The sequence below is a fragment of the Pleurodeles waltl genome, chromosome 1_2, assembly GCF_031143425.1.
Source record: "Pleurodeles waltl isolate 20211129_DDA chromosome 1_2, aPleWal1.hap1.20221129, whole genome shotgun sequence".
Classification (NCBI taxonomy): domain Eukaryota; kingdom Metazoa; phylum Chordata; class Amphibia; order Caudata; family Salamandridae; genus Pleurodeles; species Pleurodeles waltl.
This window is the reverse complement of record NC_090437.1, coordinates 193810486-193836830: the sequence shown is the minus strand read 5'-3', so window position 1 is coordinate 193836830 and position 26345 is coordinate 193810486. Positions and strand designations below refer to the sequence as shown.

Genomic DNA, 26345 nt, shown 5'->3' with positions numbered 1-26345 from the left:
TTTGTTTATGTACAGCTCACCCTCTGCACTCTGTTTTGCTCTTTTTGCCCACCCTCACCCTCCCCCTGATCCACCCACCTAATGCTGCTTTGTCATTCACCCCCACTATCTCCAATGTTTCTTCCGCTCCCCGCCCATTTATTAAACAAAAATACCTTGGTTCTATAACTCAAAAGGAAAAAAACACACCCACTCTGCATGGTGCACGGTCCTTCAATATTATGGCAGTTGATGAGTGAAAGGCATTTTTTTTTTTTTTTTTTTTTACTTTAGCCATGCTGCGCGCATCATGGATATTGGACAGCGCTGACTAAACCCATTGTCAAAATCAATAGGTCACCAAAGCGAGAGGTTTTTTGGCTTTGCCTTAGCTTGCTTATGGTGCTTTAGTAATGTAGGATTATAATTTATAAAATGCTTTATATGTATACTTAAAACCGTTGAAAGAAATGCTGGTTTGCAAACTCAGTTCTGTCATCATGTGTATAAGACTTTGTAGTGAAAGTGGAACCTTTTGCCTTTCATTTGATTGCATGAAAGAGGACTTTTAATTTTAAACAGACATCCTATTTAGAAGCTAACATTGCTAGCTGTATCTAATTATAAAAAGCTTGCACACCAATTCACAAAATTTTGGTGATAAATATTTTTCAAATAAATTCATGTTTAATTTAAAAAAAATGCAAGATATAGGGCATGGGCCACTGTCCCTATGGTTACCTTCCTGTATACTCTGACAACAAAGGAGTTTAAATCTTTAAAAACATAGACTTTAGATGTTCCCTTTGTTTTCAGGTGTTTAACATGTTTCTATACTGATGCTCAGTGAGGGAAATACATGTTCTTCTTTCAAGTAATGTTGTTCATTCCCTGGGCGTTTCTCCCAATGAAAGTTTTACATGATTCAATAAGACCTGTGTGAACTTAAAAAATAAGTAAAAGAGTTCTGAATCCTACAGGCGTTGCTGAACCTTGCGGAAAGATTGGGAGAAGCCAAACCACGTGGGCTAACAAAAGCAGACATTGAGCAACTTCCATCCTATAGATTTAATCTCAACAACCATCAGTCAGAACAGACATTGTGAGTACCATCCGTTTGCTTATTGTGACTTATACATAATTGGCAAAAATAATGAAGGAAATGTTGCAATGTTTATAAGACCATAGACATAACAAAATTCACTGATACATGCTTCAAAGTACCCAAGTGTCTGTTTTTTTTAAACGCATTCTTTGAGTGTTTTCTTCAGTTTGATAGAGTATGTAGGCAAAAGCATCTCTGAAATATAGGAAATATAACTGTAAGGAAATGCCTCCTTGGCATGGTTACCATCTAACATTTTGCCTTTGCTGATGCTAAGTTTTGATTGAAAGTGTGCTGGGACCCTGCTAACCAGGCCCCTGCACCAGTGTTCTTTCCCTAAACTGTACCTTTGCTTCCACAATTGGCACAGCCCTGGCATTCAGATAAGTCCCTTGTAACTGGTACCCCTGGTACCAAGGGCCCTGATGCCAGGGAAGGTCTCTAAGGGCTGCAACATGTCTTATGCCACCCTGAGGACCCCTCACTCAGCACATGCACACTGCCTCACCGCTTGTGTGTGCTTGTGGGGAGAAAAATCAATCAATCAATCAAAGAGATTTATAAAGGGCGCTACTCACCCGCGAGGGTCTCAAGGCGCTGGGGGGGGGGGGGTAGGTATGTGGATCTGGGAGGATCACTGTTCGAAAAGCCAGGTTTTGAGGCCCTTCCTGAAGAGAAGTAGGTTTTGGGTCTTGCGGAGGTGGGTTGGGAGGGTGTTCCAGGTTTTGGGTGCCAGATAGGAGAAGGATCTGCCCCCGGTGGTGGTGTGTTTGATGCGGGGGACAGAGGCGAGAGAGAGGTCAGCAGAGCGGAGGTTTCGTGTGGGGGTGTGGAAGGTGACTCTTTCGTTGAGTTAGGCAGGGCCTGTGTTGTGGAGTGATTTGTGTGCGAGGATGAGGATCTTGAAGGTGATCCTTTTGTCAATGGGGAGCCAGTGGAGGGATTTGAGGTGTGGAGAGATGTGTAGATGTGTTCGTGTCGGGGGAGGTCGAGGATGAGTCGTGCTGCTGAGTTCTGGATGCGCTGTAGTTTGCGCTTGAGTTTTAGAGTGGTGCCGGCATAGAGGGCGTTTCCGTAATCAAGTCTGCTGCTGATGAGTGCGTGAGTGACAGTTTTTCTGGTCTCTGTGGGGATCCATTTGAATGTTTTTTTCAGTATACAGAGTGTGTTGAAGCATGAGGAGGTGAGAGCGTTGATTTGTTGGGTCATCGAGAGGGAGGAGTCTAGGATGATGCCGAGGTTGTGTGCGTGGTTGGCGGGGGTGGGTGCAGGGCCTAGCGTGGTGTGCCACCATGAGGGGTCCCAAGTGTTTTTGTGTGGGCCAAAGAGGATTATTTCGGTTTTGCTTGAGTTGAGTTTCAGGTGGTTGGCTGTCATCCATGTGGCGGTGTCGATGAGTGCGTTGTGTAGGTTGGATTTGGCAGTGTTGGGGTTGCGGGTGAGGGAGAGGATGAGTTGAGTGTCATCGGCGTATGAGAGGATGGTGATTACATGGGGTTTGATGATGTTGGCTAGTGGGGTCATGTATATGTTAAATAGTGTGGGGCTGAGGGAGGAGCCTTGGGGGACTCCGCAGGTGATTTTGGTGGCGGACGATTGGAAGGGTGGGAGTCGGACTTTTTGGGTTCTGTTGGTGAGGAAGGAGGTGAGCCAGTCCAGGGCTTTGTGCCTTATCCCTGCGTCGTGAAGGCGTTTTCTGAGTGTGTGGTGGCAGACCGTGTCAAAGGCTGCAGATAGGTCCAGGAGTATGAGTGCTATGGTCTCACCCATGTCGACTCTGGATCTGATTTCATCGGTGCATGCTAAGAGGGCGGTTTCTGTGCTGTGGTTCTTGCGGAACCCAGTGTAGGAGGCTGGCCTGGTTTGTAGTGGTACCAAGGGGTACTTACACTCTGCACCAGGTCCAGTTATCCCTTATTAGTGTAGAAGAGGTGTCTAGCGGCTTAGGCTGATAGAAAAGGAAGCTTAGCAGAGCAGCTTAGGCTGAACTAGGAGACGTGTGAAGCTCCCACTATACCACTGGTGTCATATGCACAATATCATAAGAAAACACAATACACAGATATACTAAAAATAAAGGTACTTTATTTTTATGACAATATGCCAAAAGTATCTCAGTGAGTACCCTCAGTATGAGGATAGCAAATATACACAAGATATATGTACACAATACCAAAATTATGCAGTAATAGCAATAGAAAGCAATGCAAGCAATTTACCGTCACAATAGATTGCAATGAGAGCACATAGGGATAGGGGCAACACAAACCATATGCTCTAGAAGTGAAATGCAAACCACGAATGGACCCCAAACCTATGTGACCTTGTAGAGGGTCGCTGGGACTGTAAGAAAACAGTGAAGGTTAGAAAAATAGCCCACCCCAAGACCCTGAAAAGTGGGTGCAAAGTGCACCTAAGTTCCCCAGAGAGCACAGAAGTCGTGATAGGGGAATTCTGCAAGAAAGACCAACACCGACAATGCAACAACGATGGATTTCCAGACGAGAGTACCTGTGGAACAAGGGGACCAAGTCCAAGAGTCACACTCAAGTCGGGAGTGGGCAGATGCCCAAGAAATGCCAGCTGAGTTTGCAAAGAAGCTGCCACCGGATGGTAGAAGCTGTGGATTCTGCAAGAACGAAGGGGACTAGGAACTTCCCCTTTGGAGGATGGATGTCCCACGTCGTGAAAAAGCTTGCAGAGGTGTTTCCGTGCAAAAAGACCGAAAACAAGCCTTGCTAGCTGCAAGGGTCCCGGTTAGGGTTTTTGGATGCTGCTGTGGCCCAGGAGGGACCAGGATGTCGCCAATTGCGTGAGGAGACAGAGGGGGCGTCCAGCAAGACAAAGAGCCCACTCAGAAGCAAGCAGCACCCGCAGAAGTGCCGGAACAGGCACTACGAAGTGGAGTGAACCGGAGCTCACCCGAAGTCACAAAAGAAGGTCCCACGACGCCGGAGGACAACTCAGGAGGTCATGCACTGCAGGTTAGAGTGTCGGGGACCCAGCATTGGCTGTGCACAAAGGAAATCCTGGAAGAGTGCACAGGAGCCGGAGCAGCTGCAAATCACGCAGTACCCAGCAATGCAGTCTAGCGTGGGGAGGCAAGGACTTACCTCCACCAAACTTGGACTGAAGAGTCACTGGACTGTGGGAGTCACTTGGACAGAGTTGCTGAGTTCCAGGGACCACGCTCGTCGTGCTGAGAGGGGACCCAGAGGACCGGTGATGCAGTCTTTTGGTGCCTGCGGTTGCAGGGGGAAGATTCCGTCGACCCACGGGAGATTTCCTCAGAGCTTCTAGTGCAGAGAGGAGGCAGACTACCCCCACAGCATGCACCACCAGGAAAACAGTCGAGAAGGCGGCCGGATCAGCGTTACAAGGTCGCAGTAGTCGTCTTTGCTACTTTGTTGCAGTTTTGCAGGCTTCCAGAGCAGTCAGCGGTCGATTCCTTGGCAGAAGGTGAAGAGAGAGATGCAGAGGAACTCTGATGACCTCTTGCATTCGTTATCTAAAGAATTCCCCAAAGCAGAGACCCTAAATAGCCAGAAAAGGAGGTTTGGCTACTTAGGAAGGAGGATAGGCTAGCAACACAGGTAAGAGCCTAACAGAAGGAGTCTCTGACGTCACCTGCTGGCCCTGGCCACTCAGAGCAGTCCAGTGTGCCAGCAGCACCTCTGTTTCCAAGATGGCAGAGGTCTGTAGCACACTGGAGGAGCTCTGGGCACCTCCCAGGGGAGGTGCAGGTCAGGGGAGTGGTCACTCCCCTTTCCTTTGTCCAGTTTCGCGCCAGAGCAGGCTGGGGGATCCCTAAACCGGTGCAGACTGGCTTATGCAGAGATGGGCACCATCTGTGCCCATCAAAGCATTTCCAGAGGCTGGGGGAGGCTACTCCTCCCCAGCCCTGACACCTTTTTCCAAAGGGAGAGGGTGTAACACCCTCTCTCTGAGGAAGTCCTTTGTTCTGCCTTCCTGGGCCAAGCCTGGCTGGACCCCAGGAGGGCAGAAACCTGTCTGAGGGGTTGGCAGCTGCAGTGAAACCCCAGGAAAGGTAGTTTGGCAGTACCCGGGTCTGTGCTAGAGACTCGGGGGATCATGGAATTGTCTCCCCAATGCCAGAATGGCATTGGGGTGACAATTCCATGATCTTACCCATGTTACATGGCCATGTTCGGAGTTACCATTGTGACGCTATACATAGGTAGTGACCTATGTATAGTGCACGTGTGTAATGGTGTCCCCACACTCACAAAGTCCGGGGGATTTGCCCTGAACAATGTGGGGGCACCTTGGCTAGTGCCAGGGTGCCCACACACTAAGTAACTTAGCACCCAACCTTTACCAGGTAAAGGTTAGACATATAGGTGACTTATAAGTTACTTAAGTGCAGTGGTAAATGGCTGTGAAATAACATGGACGTTATTTCACTCTGGCTGCACTGGCAGGTCTGTGTAAGAATTGTCAGAGCTCCCTATGGGTGGCAAAAAAATGCTGCAGCCCATAGGGATCTCTCTGGAACCCCAATACCCTGGGTACCTCAGTACCATATACTAGGGAATTATAAGGGTGTTCCAGTATGCCAATGTAAATTGGTGAAATTGGTCACTAGCCTGTTAGTGACAATTTGTACAGAGAGAGCATAACCACTGAGGTTCTGGTTAGCAGGGCCTCAGTGAGACAGTTAGGCATCACACAGGGAACACATACATATAGGCCACAAACTTATGAGCACTGGGGTCCTGGCTAGCAGGGTCCCAGTGACACATAACAAACATACTGAAAACATAGGGTTTTCAGTATGAGCACTGGGCCCTAGCTAGCAGGATCCCAGTGAGACAGTGAATACACCCTGACATACACTCACAAACAGGCCAAAAGTGGGGGTAACAAGGCTAGAAAGAGGCTACTTTCTCACACCCAGATTGGGAGGGGTCGAGTGTGTTGTTTGTCTCGAGGAAGTGGGATAGGCGGGAGTTGACCATTTTTTCCGTAACCTTGTCTGGGAAGGGGAGGAGGGAGATGGGGCGGTAGTTGGAGAGATCGTCTGGGTTGGCTTTGGTTTTTTTTGGGAGTGCGGTGACTTCTGCGTGTTTCCAGAGGTCTGGGAAGGTGGCGGTTTCGAAGGAGCTGTTGATTGTGGCTCGGAGTATGGGGGCGATGGCGGGGCTGGCTCTGTTGTATATACGGTGGGGGCATGGGTCGGAGGGGGAGCCAGAGTGAATAGAGTTCATAGTGGTTTCAGTTTCTTCATCGTTGGTGGGGGCCCAGGTGGTGAGTAGGTTGTGTGGTGTGTGTGGTGGGTATGTGTGAGATGGGTGAGTGGTGTGGGAGGGGGGTGTATGTTGAGCGAAGCTGTTATGTATGTCAAGAATTTTGCGGTGGAAGTGATCTGAGAGGGAGTTGCAGAGGGTTTGTGTGTGTGTGGGCTCTAGGTTGCTGGCCTTGAGTTTGGAGAGCTCTTTGATGATGGTAAAGAGTTCCTTACTGTTCTGTGAGTTGTTGTCAATGCGTTCTTTGTAGTGTGCTCTTTTGGCGGTGCGTATGAGTTGGTGGTGGATGCGTGTGGTGGTTTTGAGGGTGGTGAAAGTGGTGGTGGGTTCTTGTCTCCAGATTTTCTCTGCTTTGCGGCATTTGCGTTTGGATTCGTGGAGTTCACTGGTGAACCATGGTGCGTTCTTGATGTTTCGGGTAGTGATGTTTTTTCTGAGGGGGCGAGGTTGTCGGCACAGGAGGTGACCCATTTGTTGAGGCTGTGAGCGGCGGTGTTGGGGTTGGTTATGTTGGGGGGGGGTTTGCGTCAGTTGGTTGATTAGGTGTTCCGTGGGTATCTTGTCCCACATGCGGTAGGGGGTGGTGTGATGTTGGTGGTGCTTGGGGGGTTTGTTGTAGGAGAAGTGGATGCATTGGTGATCTGTCCATTGGAGTTTGGTGGTGTGGGTGTAGGTGATGTGTTGGCTGGATGTGAAAATTGCGTTGAGTGTGTGTCCAGCTGCGTGGGTGGGGGCTGTGACTAGTTGTTTGAGTCCTAGATTTAAAAGGTTGTCTAGGAGGTAAGATGAGTTGTGATCGTGAGGGTTTTCTAGGTGGAAGTTGAAATCGCCGAGGAGTAAGTAGTCTGTGGAGGTGAGCGCATGTGTGCTGATGGTGTCGCAGAAAGGGGGGCGCGGTCCTGGGGGTCTGTATATGAGGGTGCCTCTGAGGGGTGGTGGTGTTGTTGACGTGGATGAGGAAGTGCATGTGTTCTGCGTTGTTGAGGGTGTCGAGAGTGTTGGTGGTGACCTTGATGGTGTTTCTATGAAGGATGGCGATGCCGCCTCCTGGCTTGTTGGGTCGTTCTCTGCGTTGGAGTTTGTAGCCTTCCGGGGTGGCTATGGCTATGTCTGACTCGGATGTGGGGTTTGTCCAGGTTTCAGTGAGGAAGACGATGTCGGGTGAGTGTGAAGTGATGAGGTCCCAGAGTTCTATGGCATGTTTGTGTAGGGACCGGGTGTTCAGTAGTAGGCAGTAGAGGTGGTTGCGGGTGGTGTGGTTGTTGTGGTGTGTGATAGTGTTTGTGTGGATGTTTGTGGTGTTGTTGAGAGTGGGGGTGGCTGTGGTGTGGGGCTTCTGAAGGTTGTGGGGTGTGTTGGTAGGTGCGGGGGTTGTTGTGTTGGGGGTGAGGTATTTGGTGATGTGGTGCGTTGCATCGGGTGTGGACCAGTAGAAAAGGCAGGTGTGGCAGGAGAAGGGGCCTTGTGTGTGAGTGGGAGTTGTTTGACAGCAGTTGGGGCGGGCTCCGGGGTTGAGGGAGAGGAGAGAGTGGGGGTGGTAGTATAGTCTGGGGGGCTTTTGACTGGCGGGACCAGGGGGACTGGCGCTGGGCACGGCTCAGGCGCAGACAGGCTTGCCTCTGGCGCGCCTCCGACACGCCAGCGGCGCGGCCACGCAGCAACTGCCATTAAGAGGGGGAGGTGGGAGGGAGGGGCTCCGGTTCCAGTCTGCTAGCAGATAAGTACCTGCGTCCTCAGGGGGCAGATCAGGGGGGTTTTGTAGAGCACTGGGGGGACACAAGTAGGCACACAAAACACACTCTCAGTGGCACAGGGACGGACGGGTGCAGTGTGCAAAGCAGGCTTTGGGTTTTAGATAGGAATCAATGGAGGGACCCCTGGGTCACTCTAGCGGTACAGGCAGGCACATGTGGGGGCTTCTCGGGACAGCCACCACCTGAGCTAGGCAGAGGGTCGACCTGGGGGTCACTCCTGCCCTGAAGTTCGGTTCCTTCAGGTCCTGGGGGCTGAGGGTGCAATGCTGGTTCCAGGCGTCGGGTCCCTTGTTACAGGCAGTCGCGGTCAGGGGGAGCCTCTGGATTCTCTCTGCAGGCGTCGCTGTGGGGTTCAGGGGGGTCGTCTCTGGCTACTCACGGGCTCGCAGTCGCCGGGGAGTCTTCCCTGTGATGTTTGTTCTCTGGGCGTTGGATGCAGTGTGTGAAGTCTGACACTTCCGGCGGGAAACGTGCAGTCTTTGAAAGTTGCTTCTTTGTTGCAAAGAAGTAGCTGGTTTTGAGCAGGGCCGCTGCTCACAGGAGTTTCTTGGTCCTTTAGTCCAGGGCAGTCCTCTGAGGCTTCAGAGGTCGCTGGTCCTTGTCGGATGCGTCACTGGTTACAGGTTTTCGAAGTTGGAGACAGGCCGGTAGGGCTGGGGCCAAAGCAGTTGCATTCTTCCATATTCTCTGCAGGCTTGTAGGTCAGCAGTCATTCTTGTTTCTTCAGGTTGCAGGAGTCTAATTTCCTGGGTTCAGGGTCGGCCCTAAATACTGAATTTAGGGGTGTGTTTAGGTCTGGGAGGCTAAAGCCAATGGCTACTGTCCTTGAGGGTGGCTACACCCTCCTTGTGCCTCCTCCCTGAGCGGAGGGGAGCACATCCCTATTCCTATTGGGGGAATCCTCCAAAATCAAGATGGAGGATTTCTAAAGGCAGGGGTCACCTCAGCTCAGGACACCTTAGCGGCTGTCCTTACTGGTGGGTAACTCCTCCTTGTTTTTCTCATTATCTCCCCTGGACTTGCCACAAACGTGGGGGCTGTGTCAAGGGGGCGGGCATCTCCACTAGCTGGAGTGGCCTTGGGCATTGTAGCATGAAGCTTGAGCCTTTGAGGCTCACTGCTAGGTGTTACAGTTCCTGCAGGGGGGAGGTGTTAAGCATCTCCACCCAGAACAGGCTTTGTTTCTGGCCTCAGAAAGCACAAAGGCTCTCACCCCAAGGGGTCAGAAACTCGTCTCTCAGCAGCAGGCTGGCACAGACCAGTCAGTCCTGCACTGAAGGATTGGGTAAAATACAGAGGGCATCTCTAAGATGCCCTCTGTGTGCATTTTTTAATAAATCCAACACTGGCATCAGTGTGGGTTTATTATTCTGAGAAGTTTGATTCCAAACTTCCCAGTATTCAGTGTAGCCATTATGGAGCTGTGGAGTTCGTTTTGACAAACTCCCAGAACTTATGCTTAATATGGCCACACTGTACTTACAATGTCTAAGAATAGACTTAGACACTGTAGGGGCATATTGCTCATGCAGCAATGCCCTCACCTGTGGTATAGTGCACCCTGCCTTAAGGCTGTAAGGCCTGCTAGAGGGGTTTACTTGCCTATGCCACAGGCAGTATTTTGTGTGCATGGCATCCTGAGGGGGATGCCATGTCGACTTTGCCTTTTTCTCCCCACCAACACACACAATCTGCAATGGCAGTGTGCATGTGTTAGGGGAGAGGTCCCTAAGGGTGGCACAACACGTACTGCAGCCCTTAGAGACCTTCCCTGGTCACAGGGCCCTTGGTACCACTGGTACCTTTTACAAGGGACTTATCTGTGTGCCAGAGGTGTGCCAATTGTGGAAATAATGGTACATTTTTGGTGAAAGAACACTGGTGCTGGGGCCTGGTTAGCAGGGTCCAATCACACTTCTCAGTCAAGTCAGCATCATTATCAGGCAAAAAGTGCGGGGCAACTGCAACAGGGAGCCATTTTCCTACAAACTACCCTCTGATAAGCCTACTGCTCGACCACACTACCACAAAATAAAGCATTAGAATTATCTAATTTTGCCACTATCTTACCTCTAAGGGGAACCCTTGGACTCTGTGCACACTATCTCTCACTTTGAGATAGTATATACAGAGCCAACTTCCTACAATAACCATGCCGAGTAGAGATCGAATGCCATCTGCATTGGTTGGGAGACATTTAATACGGTATACTGCAGAGAAAGGGTTAGGCTGTTTTTAGAGGGAACCCCGTTTTGGTGAAATATATTACGTTTTGCAGAATTGTCTGGGAATACATTTGTTAGGTTTGCAAGTCACAAATTGAGAGTTTATTTGTATCACCTTGTAAAACAAACTCCGCGTTTTCCAGATTTTCACTTCCACTTACCGTTCCTGAAAGGAAGGTATGCGATTGAATTGTTTTGCATGATTTTCTCCAAACGTCTTCATAGCACTGCAAGTTTTTCCACACTCCTAGGATACTCCTGTTGATCCGTATGGAATTCCCTGATCAGGTTTCTGGAAAACCTCTAGAAAAAAATGAAGATTACCAGGAGATTATTAAGGAGATAATAATCACCAACAGTGTGGTTGGTGTAACACATAAGGCTGGCATGGCTAAAACAGTTAGTTATTTGTCGAGTGCTCTTTTTGATCGCAGTTCACATCTTCCAAACCACAGGCAGAACAGAACATGTTTGATCTGCCTTTTAATTGCTTTCCTGTTTTTATTTCTCATGAGGAGATCGAGTAGCTGTAGACTTGCGTAGTGAACGTGAAGTCAGTTGGTTAAGAGAAAAACAAATTTCCAAGAATGTCAATCAAACACTTTAGCTAAGGGAAGCATTGTCCACTTGCTATGTTTTGGTAAACTGAGTTCCAGTAACTGTTAGCAGCGACAACAGTCTTTTCTGTTACTGTGGTCGTTCCATGACAGAAACAGTTGCTAACAGTCTTCATCTACAGTGAGAAATACTTCTGAAAAGCAGTAATTCCATCTTCTTCATTCAAGGAATCTCTATTGAGGATCATAAACATTTAATTGGCCCTTCCACTTGCGGGATCTTGAAGCAATTTTTTCTTATTAAATATATTTCATAGATTCCAGCCGCAGATTCCTTATCTTAGAATATTCCCAGGCTGTAGGAAGCTGGCCCAGTGTGTGGTGGACACCTATGATGGGTCCAGGCAAACCCGAATTAGATAGGTTAGTGTCTATCCAGCCAGGGCTCTCTAGGGTAGCTGTGGTGAGCAGCCAAGACTTATCTAGAAGGCGTGTGAAGCACTTGCAGTACTACAGTAGTCACACAGTAACTCATCACACATGAAAGGAACCACACAGTGTTGCAAAAATAAAGGTATTTTATTGTAGGCACACCAAACTAGACTACCATTGACATACCTCCCTTTGGAGGTGCGAACACACAAGATGTACACAGGTAAGTACTCAGGAAAAGCATAAATTAGCAACAGCCCTATAGGGAAGCCAAACTATATACTGAAAAATGGAATGCGAACAGGTGTCCCCCACCAGAGAGTATGGAGTAGTTAAACAAACACTGGGGGAGAGTGGACCCCAAAAAAGGTAAGAACTTAAAAGATCCCCAGCGGCTGGGTCCAGAGAGGTACGTTAGCCGGTTTTCCCACAGGCTAACATGGAGACGTTGTGGTTGGAGAATGCAGAGGCAGGACCGGACCAGTGCAACCCAAGGGTGGATTCTGGGTGAAGAGAACCTGCAAAAGAAGGGGTCTGAGTCCAGTCCATGCAGTAATGTCCAGGTGGAGCAGGAGCCAATACTCACCCTTCTGTGGCTGATAATTGGGGTCGACGGTGATGGGTGAAGTCCAGCTGTGGGGTCCAGGAGCTGCAGTGGGAGCCCTGCAGTTGCCTACGAGCTGTCCCTCGACGGTCGCCAGATTGCAGATGAAACAGTGGTCAGGATGGCCACCAACAATCACAAGCAAATGCTGTGGAGGACCAGCACGGTCCTGACCCTCAGAAGACAGGAGAGCCAACAGAAGCAGTTGGAGCCCCCACTAGCAACCCACTGGCAGCAGGCACAGTAAGTCGCAGTGAGGCACATTCAACCACGTCGCTGGACCAGCAGAGAGGAGGCTCCCCTTGTAGAGGTAGAGTGGTGGGGCTACTTGGAGCCTGAAGACCCCTCGGGCAGGAGTCAACAAGCCTTGGTTAGTGTAACAGTCATGGTGCAAAGGGATTCTCTTCCAGTGGCAGAGGCAAGGGCTTATCATCTCCCTTGTTGGACAGAAGGCAGAGAGGACCCAGGGGATCCCTCAAAACCATCACCTGTGTTGGAGAATCTACACAGATCCTGAGGACAGAAGATTCCACAAGCCGGACGTTGTTGCCTTAGGCACCTGTCATACCTCAAAGATGCGTATTTCCACATACCCATCCACCCAGCTCACAGAAAATACCTCAGGTTTGTCATACAAGGAAAAGACTACCAGTTCAAAGTGTTACCTTTCGGAATAACAACAGCTCCAAGGGTGTTCACAAAGTGTCTAGCAGTAGTAGCAGCATACTTAAGAAGACAGCACATCCATGTCTTTCCATATCTAGATGATTGGCTCATAAAATCAAACAATCGTACACAAGGCCAAAAACATACATAGTACGTGATAGAAACTCTGCACACACTAGGATTTTCTGTAAACTACCAAAAGTCACACCTTCAACCAGCACAAGTACAACCGTATTTAGGTGCTATCCTAAATACTCAACTAGCTCTAGCATGTCCAAATACACAAAGGATACCAGCTTTCCAAAATCTAATTCCACTTATACAGCCAAATCAATAATATACTGTAGATTTGTCATGAAGATCTTGGGAATGATGGTATCTTGCATACCAATAGTCCCACATGCAAGATTAAACATGAGGCCCTTACAACAGTGCCTTGCACAACATTGGTCACAGGCACACGGTCAACTTCAAGATCTAGTGTTGATGGACTGCCAAACACATATGTCCCTTCAGTGGTGGAATCGCAGCAATTTAATAAAGGGACGGTTGTTTCAAGACCCTGTGCCTCAGGCCATAATCACAACAGATGCATCAATGATTGGTTGGGGAGCTCACCTAAACAATCACACCATTCAAGGGCAAAGGGATGTCAAACAGAAACAGCTACACATAAACCACTTAGAGTTATTAGTTATATTCCTTGCCCTAAAAGCATTTTAACATCTTCTCAAACAGAAGAATGTTCTTAAAAAGACAGACAAAATGACAACCATGTATTATCTCAACAAACAGGGAGGGACACATTCATCTCTACTGTCCCTTTTAGCACAAACAATTTGGAAATCGGCAATTCACAATCAAATTCACCTAATAGCACAGTACATTTCAGGGATAGACAATCAATTGGCAGATGTCCTCAGCAGAAATCACCAACAAACACACGAATGGGAGATTCACCCCCAAGTACTTCAAAAGTACTTTCAAAAGTGGGGAACACCAGACATTGATCTATTCGCAACAAGCAAAAACACAAAATGCTAAAACTTCGCATCCAGACACCCACATCCCCTATCTGTGGATCAATTGTTCAGGGATATTTGCTTATGCTTTTCCCCCTCTCCCACTCCTTCCCTTTCTGGTCAGCAAACTACGTCAAACACCACTTACCATGATACTCATAGCTCCAACCTGGGCACATCAGCATAGGTACACAACACTCCTAGACCTGTCTGTAGTACCTCATTCCAAACAAACCAGATTTGTTAACACAAAACAAAGGTCAAATCAGGCACCCAAACCCCAGTGCTCTCAATCTAGTGATTTGGCTCCTGAAGTCATAGAATTTGGTTACCTAAAACTTCCATCAGAATGTATGGAAGTAATTAAACAAGCATGTAAACATACTACTGGACAATGTTACGCAAATAAATGGAAAAGATTTGTCTACTACTGTCAATCTAAAAACACTGATCCACTTAAAACATCTATACAAGATATAGTATGTTATTTACTTCATTTGCAGCAATTAAATTTAGCTTTTTCATCCATCAAAATCCACCTTAATGCAATATCTGCTTATTTACAAACTATTCAACAAACTTCTCAATTCAGAGTTCCCGTTATTAAAGACTTCATGGAAGGTTTAAAACACATTATTGCACCCAGAACACCACCAGTTCCTTCTTGGAATTTAAATATTGTACTTACCAGACTCATGGGCCCACCTTTTGAACCCATGCACTCTTGCCAAATTAAATTTTTGACATGGAAGGTTGCCTTCCTTGTAGCTATTACTTCTTTAAGAAGAGTTAGTGAAATGCAAGCGTTCTCTCTTGAGGAACCATTTTTCCAAGTACACAAACATAAAGTTGTACTTAGAACAAATCCAACATTTCTACCAAAAGTAGTATCTCCTTTTCACATCAACCAAACAGTAGAATTGCCAGTCTTCATTCCACAGCCAGACTCTGTGGCAGAAAGAGCTCTTCATACTCTAGATCTCAAAAGAGCTCTTATGAAATAAAGAATTTAGAAAAACAAAACACATTTTTGTTGCTTTTCAATAACCACATAAAGGCAATCCTATATCAAAACAAGGGTTAGCAAGATGGATTGTTGGATGCATACTAACATGCTATATCAAAGCAAAAAGACAACTTTTGATCACTCCTAGAGCACATTCTACAAGAAAAAAATGTGCGTCAATGGCATTTTTAGGAAACATACCAATGGCTGATTTATGTAAAGCAGCTACATGGTCAACTCCTCATACATTTACAAAACACTACTATGTTGATGATTTTTTCAACTTCTACAGGCTAGCCACCGCAATTTTTTTGGGAGGACTAACTGCTTTGTAGTCTAGGCATAGCTCGTGTATCTGCAGCTACACATGCTATCGAACGGAACCCAGTGTACATCTGTTCGTGGCGTGTAATGCTGCAGATTCACATGCACCCTCCCCGGAAGCCTGAAGTCGTTCAAGTTTAACATTCGTACATACGTAGATACATTTACATTTGCATGGACATCTCTACTCCTTCCTTCACCCTTTGCGGGAAAGCAATCTAACAATGGAGTCGATGCCCTTGCGCACTGTAACCGAAAGGAGGAGTCCAAAAAGACTTCTTCGAAGAAAAACAACTTGTAACACTCCGAGCCCAACACTAGATGTCGGAAGAGATATGCATAGCATGTGACTCTGCCGCACTACATGCCACAAACAGATGTACACTGTGTAAGTGACATTTTCCATATATATATGGTTCGATGGCACATGTAGCTGCAGATACACATGCTATACACAGGTCCTGCCATCTAGTGTTGGGCTTGGAGTATTACACGTTGTTTTTCTTCAAAGAAGTCTTTTAGAGTCATGGGACCGAGTGACTCCTCCTTTTCGGCTCCATTGCGCATGGGCATCAACTCCATCTTAGATTGTTTTCTTTCCGCCATCAGGTTCAGACGTTTTTCTTTTCACTCCGGTTGTTCGAGTCAGAAAAATATTACAAACTCTCTAAATTCGTCGGTATTGTTTTCGATCGAGGACCATCTATCATCGACACCTCGGTACCGGCGGATACGGATCTCTACTTGCCCTTCGGGGCACCCGCGCCCAACTTGGGCCTGGTTGGCCCGACCAAAAGTCTTGTCGAAGCCTCATGGACGGACCCCATTTAGATTCTGCCCTCTGTGCCACGCCAAATATCCTTACATGGACCAACATCTAGTTTGTAACCTGTGTCTATCTCCAGATCACCAAGAGGATACTTGCGAGGCCTGCAGATCCTTCCACTCGAAAAAGACTGAGAGACCGAAGAGCGCGAAGGTTAAAGATGGTGTCCAGAAGCACCGAACGCCTCAATGCAGAAGAGGAGGAGATGATCCACACCGCCGTCTCCGTTCGGGGGTCCGACTCCGAACACGAGTCCGACATCAACCGACTGATTACAGCGGGCCAGCACGAGTACACGCTTGCCCAGACCCAATCCAAGCCCAAATACAAGGCCTCGGGGACGCCACTGCCAGAAGGCCATGGCTCCACCCGTAAGAAAACTGCCGGTGACCAAGCAACATCTTCGGCACTGAGAAAGGGGACACCAACAACAAAGCCTTCGGACTCGAGCCGAGGCACAGGCTCCTAAAGCATACGGCACTGACTGTAGGAGGCGGGCCTGGCTTATAGTGGGTACCTTGTAGTACTTACACCCTGTGCCAGGTCCAGTTATCCCTTATTAGTAGAATAGAAGTGTTTCTAGCAGCTAAGGCTGATAGAAGGTAGCTATGGCAAAGCAGCTTAGGCTGAACTAGGAGACATGCAAAGTTCCTACTTTACCACTTATATCATATAGCACAATATCATAAGAAAACACAATACTCAGAGTTAATAAAAATAAAGGTACTTTATTTTAGTGACAATATGCCAAAAGCATCTCAGAGGATACCCTCACTTGGGAGGTAAGTAATATACACAAATTATATGCACACAAACCCAAAACAGGTAAGTAACAGTAAGAAAAGTAGTGCAAACAATGTAGAATCACAATAGGATGCAATAGGTAGACCTAGGTCTAGGGGCAACACAAACCATATACTCCAAAACTGGAGTGCGAATCACGAATGGACCCCAGACCTATGGGAGGTTGTAGAGGGTCGCTGGGATTGTAAGAAAACAGTAAGGGTGTCCAAGATAGCCCCCCCCCCCAAGACCCTGAAAAGTAGGAGCAAAGTTACCCTAGTACCCCAGAAAGACAGAATAGTTGTGATAGGGGATTCTGCAAGAACCACAAGCACCAGCAAAACACTGAAGATGGATTCCTGGACCTGAGGACCTGTAAAGGAAGGGGACCAAGTCCAAGAGTCACGCAAGTGTCCAGGGGGTGCAGGAGCCCACAAAACCCCGGATGAAGGTGCAAAAGGGCTGCCTCCGTGTGGAAGAAGCAGAAGATTCTGCAACAACGAAGAGAGCTAGGAACTTCTCCTTTGGATGGAAGATGTCCCACGGCGTGCTGGAGGTTACAGAAGTGTTTCCAGGCAGAAGTACCGTAAACAAGCCTTGCTAGCTGCAAGAGTCGCGGTTGAGGATTTTGGGTGCTGCTGAGAACCAGGAAGGACCAGGATGTCGCCCCTTGGAGGAGGGAGAGCCCCCGCAGAAGCAGGCAGCACCTGCAGAAGTACCAGAACAGGCACTTAAAAGATCTGTAAACTCAGAGTCACAAAAGGAGGGTCCCACGACGTTGGATTTCAACTCAGTGAGTTGGGCAATGCAGGACGGAGTGCTGGGGACCCAGGCTAGGCTGTGCACAAAGGAATCCTTGGAAAAGTGCACAGAAGCTGGAGCAGCTGCAAATCACGCAGTACAGAGGTTTGCTGTCTGGCGTAGGGAGGCAAGGACTTACCTCCACCAAATTTGGACAGAAGGGCCACTGGACTGTGGGAGACAATTGGACCCAGCTCCTGTGTTCCAGGGACCACGCTCATCAGGATGAGAGGGGACCCAGTGGACCAGTGATGCATTACTTTGGTGCCTGCATTGGCAGGGGGAAGATTCCGTCGACCCACGGTAGATTTCTTCTTGGCTTCCAGTGCAGGGTAAAGGCGGACAGCCCTCAGAGCATGCACGACCAGGAAACAGTCACGAAAGCTGGCAGAATGAGGCACTACAATGTTGCTGGTAGTCTTCTTGCTACTTTGCTGCGGTTTTGCAGGCGTCCTGGATCAGTCAGCGGTCGATCCTTGGCAGAAGTCTAAGAGGGAAGTGCAGAGGAACTCTGGTGAGCTCTTGCATTCGTTATCTGAGGAAGAGCCCAGAGGAGAGACCCTAACTAGCTAGAAAAGGAGGTTTGGCTACTAAGAAAGGAGGCTTGGCTACTGAAAGAGGTAAGCACCTATCAGGAGGGGTCTCTGACGTCACCTGCTGGCACTGGCCACTCAGAGCAGTCCAGTGTGCCCCAACACGTCTGAATCCAAGATGGCTGAGGTCTGGGACACACTGGAGGAGCTCTGGGCACCTCCCCTGGGAGGTACTGGTCAGGGGAGTGGTCACTCCCCTTTCCTTTGTCCAGTTTCGTGCCAGAGCAGGGCTGGGGGATCCCTGAACCGGTGTAGACTGTCTTATGCAAAGATGGGCACCATCTGTGCCCATCAAAGCATTTCCAGAGGCTGGGGGAGGCTACTCCTCCCCAGCCCTGACATCTTTTTCCAAAGGGAGAGGGTGTAACACCCTCTCTCTGAGGAAGTCCTTTGTTCTGCCTTCCTGGGACTGGGCTGCCCAGACCCCAGGGTGCAGAAACCTGTCTGAGGGGTTGGCAGCAGCAGCAGCTGCAGTGGAAACCCCGGAAAGGCAGTTTGGCAGTACCCGGGTTCTGTGCTAGAGACCTGAGGGATCATGGAATTGTCCCCCCAATACCAGAATGATATTGGGGTGACAATTCCATGATCTTAGACATGTTACATGGCCATGTTCGGAGTTACCATTGTGACGCTACACATAGGTAGTGACCTATGTGTAGTGCATGCATGTGATGGTGCCCCGCACTCACAAAGTCTGGGGAATTTGCCATAAACAATGTGGGGGCACCTTGGCTAGTGCCAGGGTGCCCACACACTAAATAACTTGGCACCTAACCTTCACCAAGTGAGAGTTAGACATATAGGTGACTTATAAGTTACTTATGTGCAGTGAAAAATGGCTGTGAAATAACGTGGACATTATTTCACTCAGGCTGCAATTGCAGTCCTGTGTAAGAATTGTCTGAGCTCCCTATGGGTGGCAAAAGAAATGCTGCAGCCCATAGGGATCTCCTGGAACCCCAATACCCTGGGTACCTAGGTACCATATACAAGGGAATTATAAGGGTGTTCCAGTGTGCCAATGAGAATTGGTAAAATTAGTCACTAGCCTGCAGTGCCAATTTTAAAGCAAACAGAGAGCATAAACACTGAGGTTCTGGTTAGCAGAGCCTCAGTGATACAGCTAGGCACCACACAGGGAACACATATAGGCCACAAACTTATGAGCACTGGGGTCCTGGCTAGCAGGATCCCAGTGACACATATCAAACACACTGACAACATAGGGTTTTCACTATGAGCACTGGGCCCTGGCTAGCAGGATCCCAGTGAGACAGTAAAAACACCCTGACATATACTCACAAACAGGCCAAAATTGGGGGTAACAAGGCTAGAAAGGGGCTACGACCCATCAAGTCGAGACCCTGGAAGTCACTTTCGGAACCGAGGCCAACAACTACTCCAGGCCCTTCGGTGCCGAAAAAACGGCTTCGGAGCCGAAAAAACATTCCTATATAGAGGAGTATGGACTTTTGAAACAGTTAAAAGAAAGTCATAGATTTGAGGAAGAATTACAACAAATGGAGGATTTCGATGACGAACAGACCAGGATACAGATCCACAAGGCCACTAGCAAGATCCTCACAGCACCTCCTCTCAAAATAAAAAGAAAACTGGCCTTCCACGGACGTTTGGACACTGATCAGCCAACGGCTAAAGCGCCAAGAGAGAAATCTCCGCCTCCCCAGTTTTCTCCTCACCAGTCTCCTCCTCACTCTCCTCTGCGTACTGTCTCCCAGCCTGCTACACCCACTGCACAGTCTCCATCACACACTATGCAGTCACATCAGGACACAAATCCATGGGATCTGTATGACGACCCAGTCTCAGACAGTAGCCCAGAGTGCTACCCATCTAAGCCATCACCACCTGCGGATAGCACCTCGTATACACAGGTTCTAGCTAGGGCAGCAGCTTTTCACAATGTGACCATGCACACAGAACCTCTAGAGGACGACTTCTTGTTCAATACATTGTCCTCAACTCATGCCACATACCAAAGCTTACCCATGCTCCCCGGTATGCTCAAACATGCGCAGCAGATATTCCAAGAGCCAGTTAAAGGAAGGGCTATAACCCCAAGGGTAGAGAAAAATATACAAGCCACCACCCTCAGACCCCGTTTATATCACACAACAGCTGCCCCCCGATTCAGTAGTGGTCAGCGCAGCAAGGAAAAGGGCTAACTCACAGTCCTCTGGAGATGCACCCCCTCCAGATAAAGAAAGCAAAAAATGTGATGCTGCAGGGAAAAGGGTGGCGTCACAGGCAGCCAATCAGTGGTGCATAGCTAATTCGCAGGCCCTTCTAGCTAGATACGATAGGGCTCATTGGGATGAGATGAAGGACATTATTCAGCATCTCCCCAAGGACCAACAAAAGAGAGCCCAGCAGGTAGTAATGGAGGGACAGGCAATTACGAACAATCAAATAAGATTAGCGCTAGACTCAGCAGATACAGCTGCAAGGACTATAAATACAGCTATCACCGTTAGGCGACATGCATGGCTCAGGTCATCAGGTTTTAAACCTGAAATCCAACAGGCAGTCCTCAACATGCCTTTTAATCAGCAACAATTATTCGGCACACAGGTGGACACAGTCATAGATAAGATGAAAAAGGAGGCCGACACTGCCAAAGCGTTGGGAGCTCTTTATTCATCCTAAAACAGAGGCTCATTTCGGAAGCCTCAATATAGGGGAGGCTTCAGGCCACAGCCCTCCGAGCCATCCACCTCACAATCCAAGCCCTCGTACCAAACACAATACCAAAGAGGGGGATTTTGGGGATCCTACATAGGACAATTCCCCAAATCTAGAGGAAAATTCCAATCCTCAAAACATATACCAGTGACTTTATCATCACCTTCCCTCAACACACTTCCCCTGTGGGAGGAAGACTGAAAATGTTCCACGACCAATGGTTAAACATCACAACAGACACATGGGTACTATCCATTATGGTTACTGCATAGAGTTCACACAGTTTCCTCCAGACATTCCCCCAAAAGCACACAAACTTTCATCGCAACGTCTTGCAGTGTTACAAACAGAAGTACAGGCACTATTACTCAAACAAGCCATAGAACTGGTGCCACATCATCAAAAAGGAACAGGGGTTTACTCCCTGTACTTCCTTATTCCCAAGAAAGACAAAACATTAAGACCAATATTAGATCTCCGGACTCTCAGCCTCTACATCCGATCAGAACACTTTCACATGGTAACACTACAAGATGTAGTCCCACTGCTACAACAGGGAGAATTTATGACAACACTGGATCTAAAAGATGCGTATTTTCACATACACATCCATCCAGCTCACAGAAAATACCTCAGGTTTGTTATACAAGGAAAACATTACCAATTCAAGGTGTTATCCTTCGGGATAACAACAGCCCCCAGAGTCTTTACAAAATGCCTTGCCGTAGTTGCAGCATACATAAGGAGACAACATACACATGTATTCCCATATCTCACCGATTGGCTAATAAAAGCCAACACTCAAAAGCAGTGTCAACATCACACAGTTATGTAATAGACATCCTACACACAATAGGGTTCTCAATAAATTACCAAAAATCACACCTGCAACCTTAGCAAATTCAGCATTACTTAGGGGCTACACTAAACACTCAAAAGGCGCTTGCAAGTCCAAGCCCACAAAGAGTGCAATCGTTCTACACCATATTGCCAAAAATTCAGCCAAACCAGCACTACACTGTCCGTTTTGTCATGAAACTGCTAGGTATGATGGCATCATGCATCGCCATTGTCCCAAACGCAAGGTTACACATGCAGCCCTTACAACAGTGCCTCGCAAAACAATGGTCGCAGGCACATGGTCATCTCCAAGATCTAGTGTTGATAGACCGCCAAACACACTTTTCGCTTCAGTGGTGGAATCCCACAAATTTAAACAAAGGGCGGCCTTTTCAAGACCCTGTGCCTCACGCCATTCTCACAACAGATGCATCAATGATTGGATGGGGAGCACACCTCAGCAATCACAATATTTAGGGACAATGGGACAACAAACAGTTTCACATAAATCACTTAGAACTGCTAGCAGTCTCCCTAGCACTAAGAGCCTTTCAACCTCTTCTTGCTCACAAACACATTCTTGTCAGTACAGACAATATGACAACAATGTAGTACTTAAACAGGGAGGAACCCACTCATCACAACTTTGCCTTCTAGCAGACAAAAAATTGGCATTGGGCAATTCGCAACATACACCTGGTAGCTCAATACATTCCAGGGATTCACAATCGGTTAGCAGACGACCTCAGTCGAAATCACCAACAAACTCACAAGTGGGAAATTCACCCCCAAGTACTTCACAAATACTTTCGTCAGTGGGGGACACCAGACATAGATCTGTTCCCCACCAAACACAACGCAAAATGCCTAAACTTCGCGTCCAGGTACCCACACCCTCTATCCAAGGGGAGTGCTCTATGGATCAGCTGGTCAGGGATATTTGCTTAATCTTTTCCCCCTCTCCCGCTCATTCCGTTTTTGTTCAACAAACTGCGTCAAAACAAACTCAAACTCATACTTACAGCACCAAAGTGGGCACGCCAGGCATGGTACACCACACTGCTAGACCTGTCAATACAGGGAGTGCAGAATTATTAGGCAAGTTGTATTTTTGAGGATTAATTTTATTATTGAACAACAACCATGTTCTCAATGAACCCAAAAAACTCATTAATATCAAAGCTGAATATTTTTGGAAGTAGTTTTTAGTTTGTTTTTAGTTTTAGCTATGTTAGGGGGATATCTGTGTGTGCAGGTGACTATTACTGTGCATAATTATTAGGCAACTTAACAAAAAACAAATATATACCCATTTCAATTATTTATTATTACCAGTGAAACCAATATAACATCTCAACATTCACAAATATACATGTCTGACATTCAAAAACAAAACAAAAACAAATCAGTGACCAATATAGCCACCTTTCTTTGCAAGGACACTCAAAAGCCTGCCATCCATGGATTCTGTCAGTGTTTTGATCTGTTCACCATCAACATTGTGTGCAGCAGCAACCACAGCCTCCCAGACACTGTTCAGAGAGGTGTACTGTTTTCCCTCCTTGTAAATCTCACATTTGATGATGGACCACAGGTTCTCAATGGGGTTCAGATCAGGTGAACAAGGAGGCCATGTCATTAGATTTCCTTCTTTTATACCCTTTCTTGCCAGCCACGCTGTGGAGTACTTGGACGCGTGTGATGGAGCATTGTCCTGCATGAAAATCATGTTTTTCTTGAAGGATGCAGACTTCTTCCTGTACCACTGCTTGAAGAAGGTGTCTACCAGGAACTGGCAGTAGGACTGGGAGTTGAGCTTGACTCCATCCTCAACCCAAAAAGGCCCCACAAGCTCATCTTTGATGATACCAGCCCAAACCAGTACACCACCTCCACCTTACTGGCGTCTGAGTCGGACTGGAGCTCTCTGCCCTTTACCAATCCAGCCACGGGCCCATCCATCTGGCCCATCAAGACTCACTCTCATTTCATCAGTCCATAAAACCTTAGAAAATCAGTCTTGAGATATTTCTTGGCCCAGTCTTGACGTTTCTGCTTGTGTCTTGTTCAGTGGTGGTCGTCTTTCAGCCTTTCTTACCTTGGCCATGTCTCTGAGTATTGCACACCTTGTGCTTTTGGGCACTCCAGTGATGTTGCAGCTCTGAAATATGGCCAAACTGGTGGCAAGTGGCATTGTGGCAGCTGCACGCTTGACTTTTCTCAGTTCATGGGCAGTTATTTTGCGCCTTGGTTTTTCCACACGCTTCTTGCGACCCTGTTGACTATTTTGAATGAAACGCTTGATTGTTCGATGATCACGCTTCAGAAGCTTTGCAATTTTAAGAGTGCTGCATCCCTCTGCAAGATATCTCACTATTTTTGACTTTTCTGAGCCTGTCAAGTCCTTCTTTTGACCCATTTTTCCAAAGGAAAGGAAGTTGCCTAATAATTATGCACACCTGATATAGGGTGGTGATGTCATTAGACCACACCCCTTCTCATTACAGAGATGCACATCACCTAATATGCTTAATTGGTAGTAGGCTTTCGAGCCTATACAGCTTGGAGTAAGACAACATGCATAAAGAGGATGATGTGGTCAAAATACTCATTTGCCTAATAATTCTGCACTCCCTGTAGTACCACACGTCAAACTCCCAAACAGGCCAGACCTGCTGACGCAAAACAAACAGCAGATCAGACACCCCAATCCAGCGATGCTCAATCTGGCAATCTGGCTCCTGAAATCTTAGAGTTTGGGGATCTAAATCTTCTACCAGAATGTATGGAAGTCATTAAACAGTCAAGAAAACCTACTACCAGGCAGTGTTGTGCTAACAAATGGCAGTGTTATGCTAACAAATGGAAAAGATTTGTTTTCTACTGTCAAGCAAAACACATAACACCCTTAGATGCATCCATACAAGATATCGTAAGTTATTTACTCCACCTACAAAAAGCAAATTTAGCTTTTTCATCCATCAAGATACATCTCTCAGCAATTTCTGCTTATTTTCAAAATAAACAGACCAAATCTCTATTTAGAGTACCAGTCATTAAAGCTTTCATGGAAGGTCTAAAACGAATCATACCTCCAAGAACGCCGCCAGTACCCTCATGGAATCTTAACATTGTACTTACGCGACTCATGGGTCCACCCTTTGAACCCATGCACTCTTGTCAGATTCAATTCCTAACTTGGAAAGTAGCATTTCTAGTAGCAATCACTTCATTACGAAGAGTTAGTGAAATACAAGCATTCACTATTGAAGAACCATTTATACAAGTACACAAACATAAGATTGTATTTCGCACAAACCCTAAATTTTTACCTAAAGTCATCTGACCGTTTCATATAAACCAAACAGTGGAACTCCCAGTCTTCTTCCCACAGCCAGACTCAGTGGCAGAAAGAGCACTCCATACATTAGATATTAAGAGAGCTTTAATGTATTACATCGACAGAACAAAATCATTTCGTAAAACTAAACAATTGTTCGTCGCATTCCAAAAACCCCATACTGGTAATCCTATATCAAAACAAGGCATAGCCAGGTGGATAGTGAAATGTATCCAAACTTGTTACCTAAAGGCTAAAAGGCAACTGCTAATTACGCCAAAGGCACATTCCACTAGGAAAAAAGGAGCAACAATGGCATTTCTAGGAAACATACCAATGACAGAAATTTGTAAAGCAGCCACTTGGTCGACACCTCGTACATTTACCAAGCATTACTGTGTAGATGTGTTAGCAACACAACAAGCCACAGTAGGACAGGCTGTAATAAACATTATTCCCGACAACTTCAACTCCTACAGGCTGACCATCGCTTAGGGGAGGATTACTGCTTTGTAGTCTATGCATAGCATGTGTATCTGCAGCTACACATGCCATCGAACGGAAAATGTCACTTACCCTGTGTACATCTGTTTGTGACATGTTCCGCTGCAGATTCACATGCGCATTCCCTCCTCCCCAGGAGCCTGTAGCCGTTTGTTACATTTAAAATTTGTACATATGTATATACATCTCTATTCCATTGCATGGACACCTCTTATTTAAACTCTGTATATACATCTCTATTCCATTGCATGGACATCTTTCTTTACACTCTATCACTCCTACCTTACCCTCTGCGGGAAAACAATCTAAGATGGAGTCGATGCCCATGCGCAATGGAGCCGAAAAGGAGTCGTCACTCGTTCCCGTGACCCGAAAAGACTTCTTCGAAGAAAAACAACTTGTAACACTCTGAGCCCAACACCAGATGGCAAGACCTGTGCATAGCATGTGAATCTGCAGCGGAACATGCCACGAACAGATGTGCACTGGGTAAGTGACATTTTCCATATATATATTGTAGGAAGTTGGCTCTGTATGTACTATTTCAAAGTAAGAAATAGCATCAGCAAAATAGCATGTACAGGTTTAGCAGAAATGGCAATAAGCTATTTTAAAACTAGACACAGTGCAAATTTCAACAGTTCCTGGGGGAGGTAAGTATTTTAGTTTTGCAGGTAATTAAACCACCTACAGGGTTCAAAGTTGGGTCCAAAGTAGCCCACCGTTGGGGGTTAAGGGCAATCCCAAAGTTACCACACCAGCAGCTCAGGGCCGGTCAGGTGCAGAGGTCAAAGTGGTGCCCAAAACGCCTAGGCTTCAATGGAGAAGGGGGTGCCCCGGTTCCAGTCTGCCAGCAGGTAAGTACCCGTGACTTCGGAGGGCAGACCAGGTGGTTTTGTAGGGCACCGGGGGGGACACAAGTCAGCACAAAAAGTACACCCTCAGCGGCATGGGGCGGCCGGGTGCAGAGTGCAAACAGGCGTCAGGTTTGCAATAGGTTTCAATGGGAGACCC

General features: G+C 47.3%; 1 protein-coding gene across 5 annotated transcripts in view; it reads left to right on the top strand.

Annotated features, from left to right (window-relative positions):
• Positions 1-26345, top strand: part of RNF38 (ring finger protein 38) — a 724979-nt gene that overhangs the window by 629551 nt on the left and 69083 nt on the right. For all 5 annotated transcript variants that reach the window (XM_069237710.1, XM_069237731.1, XM_069237718.1 and 2 more), the window contains one exon: positions 960-1081. In XM_069237710.1, the coding sequence (XP_069093811.1) occupies positions 960-1081 (122 nt within the window). The remainder of the gene's footprint in view (positions 1-959; positions 1082-26345) is intronic.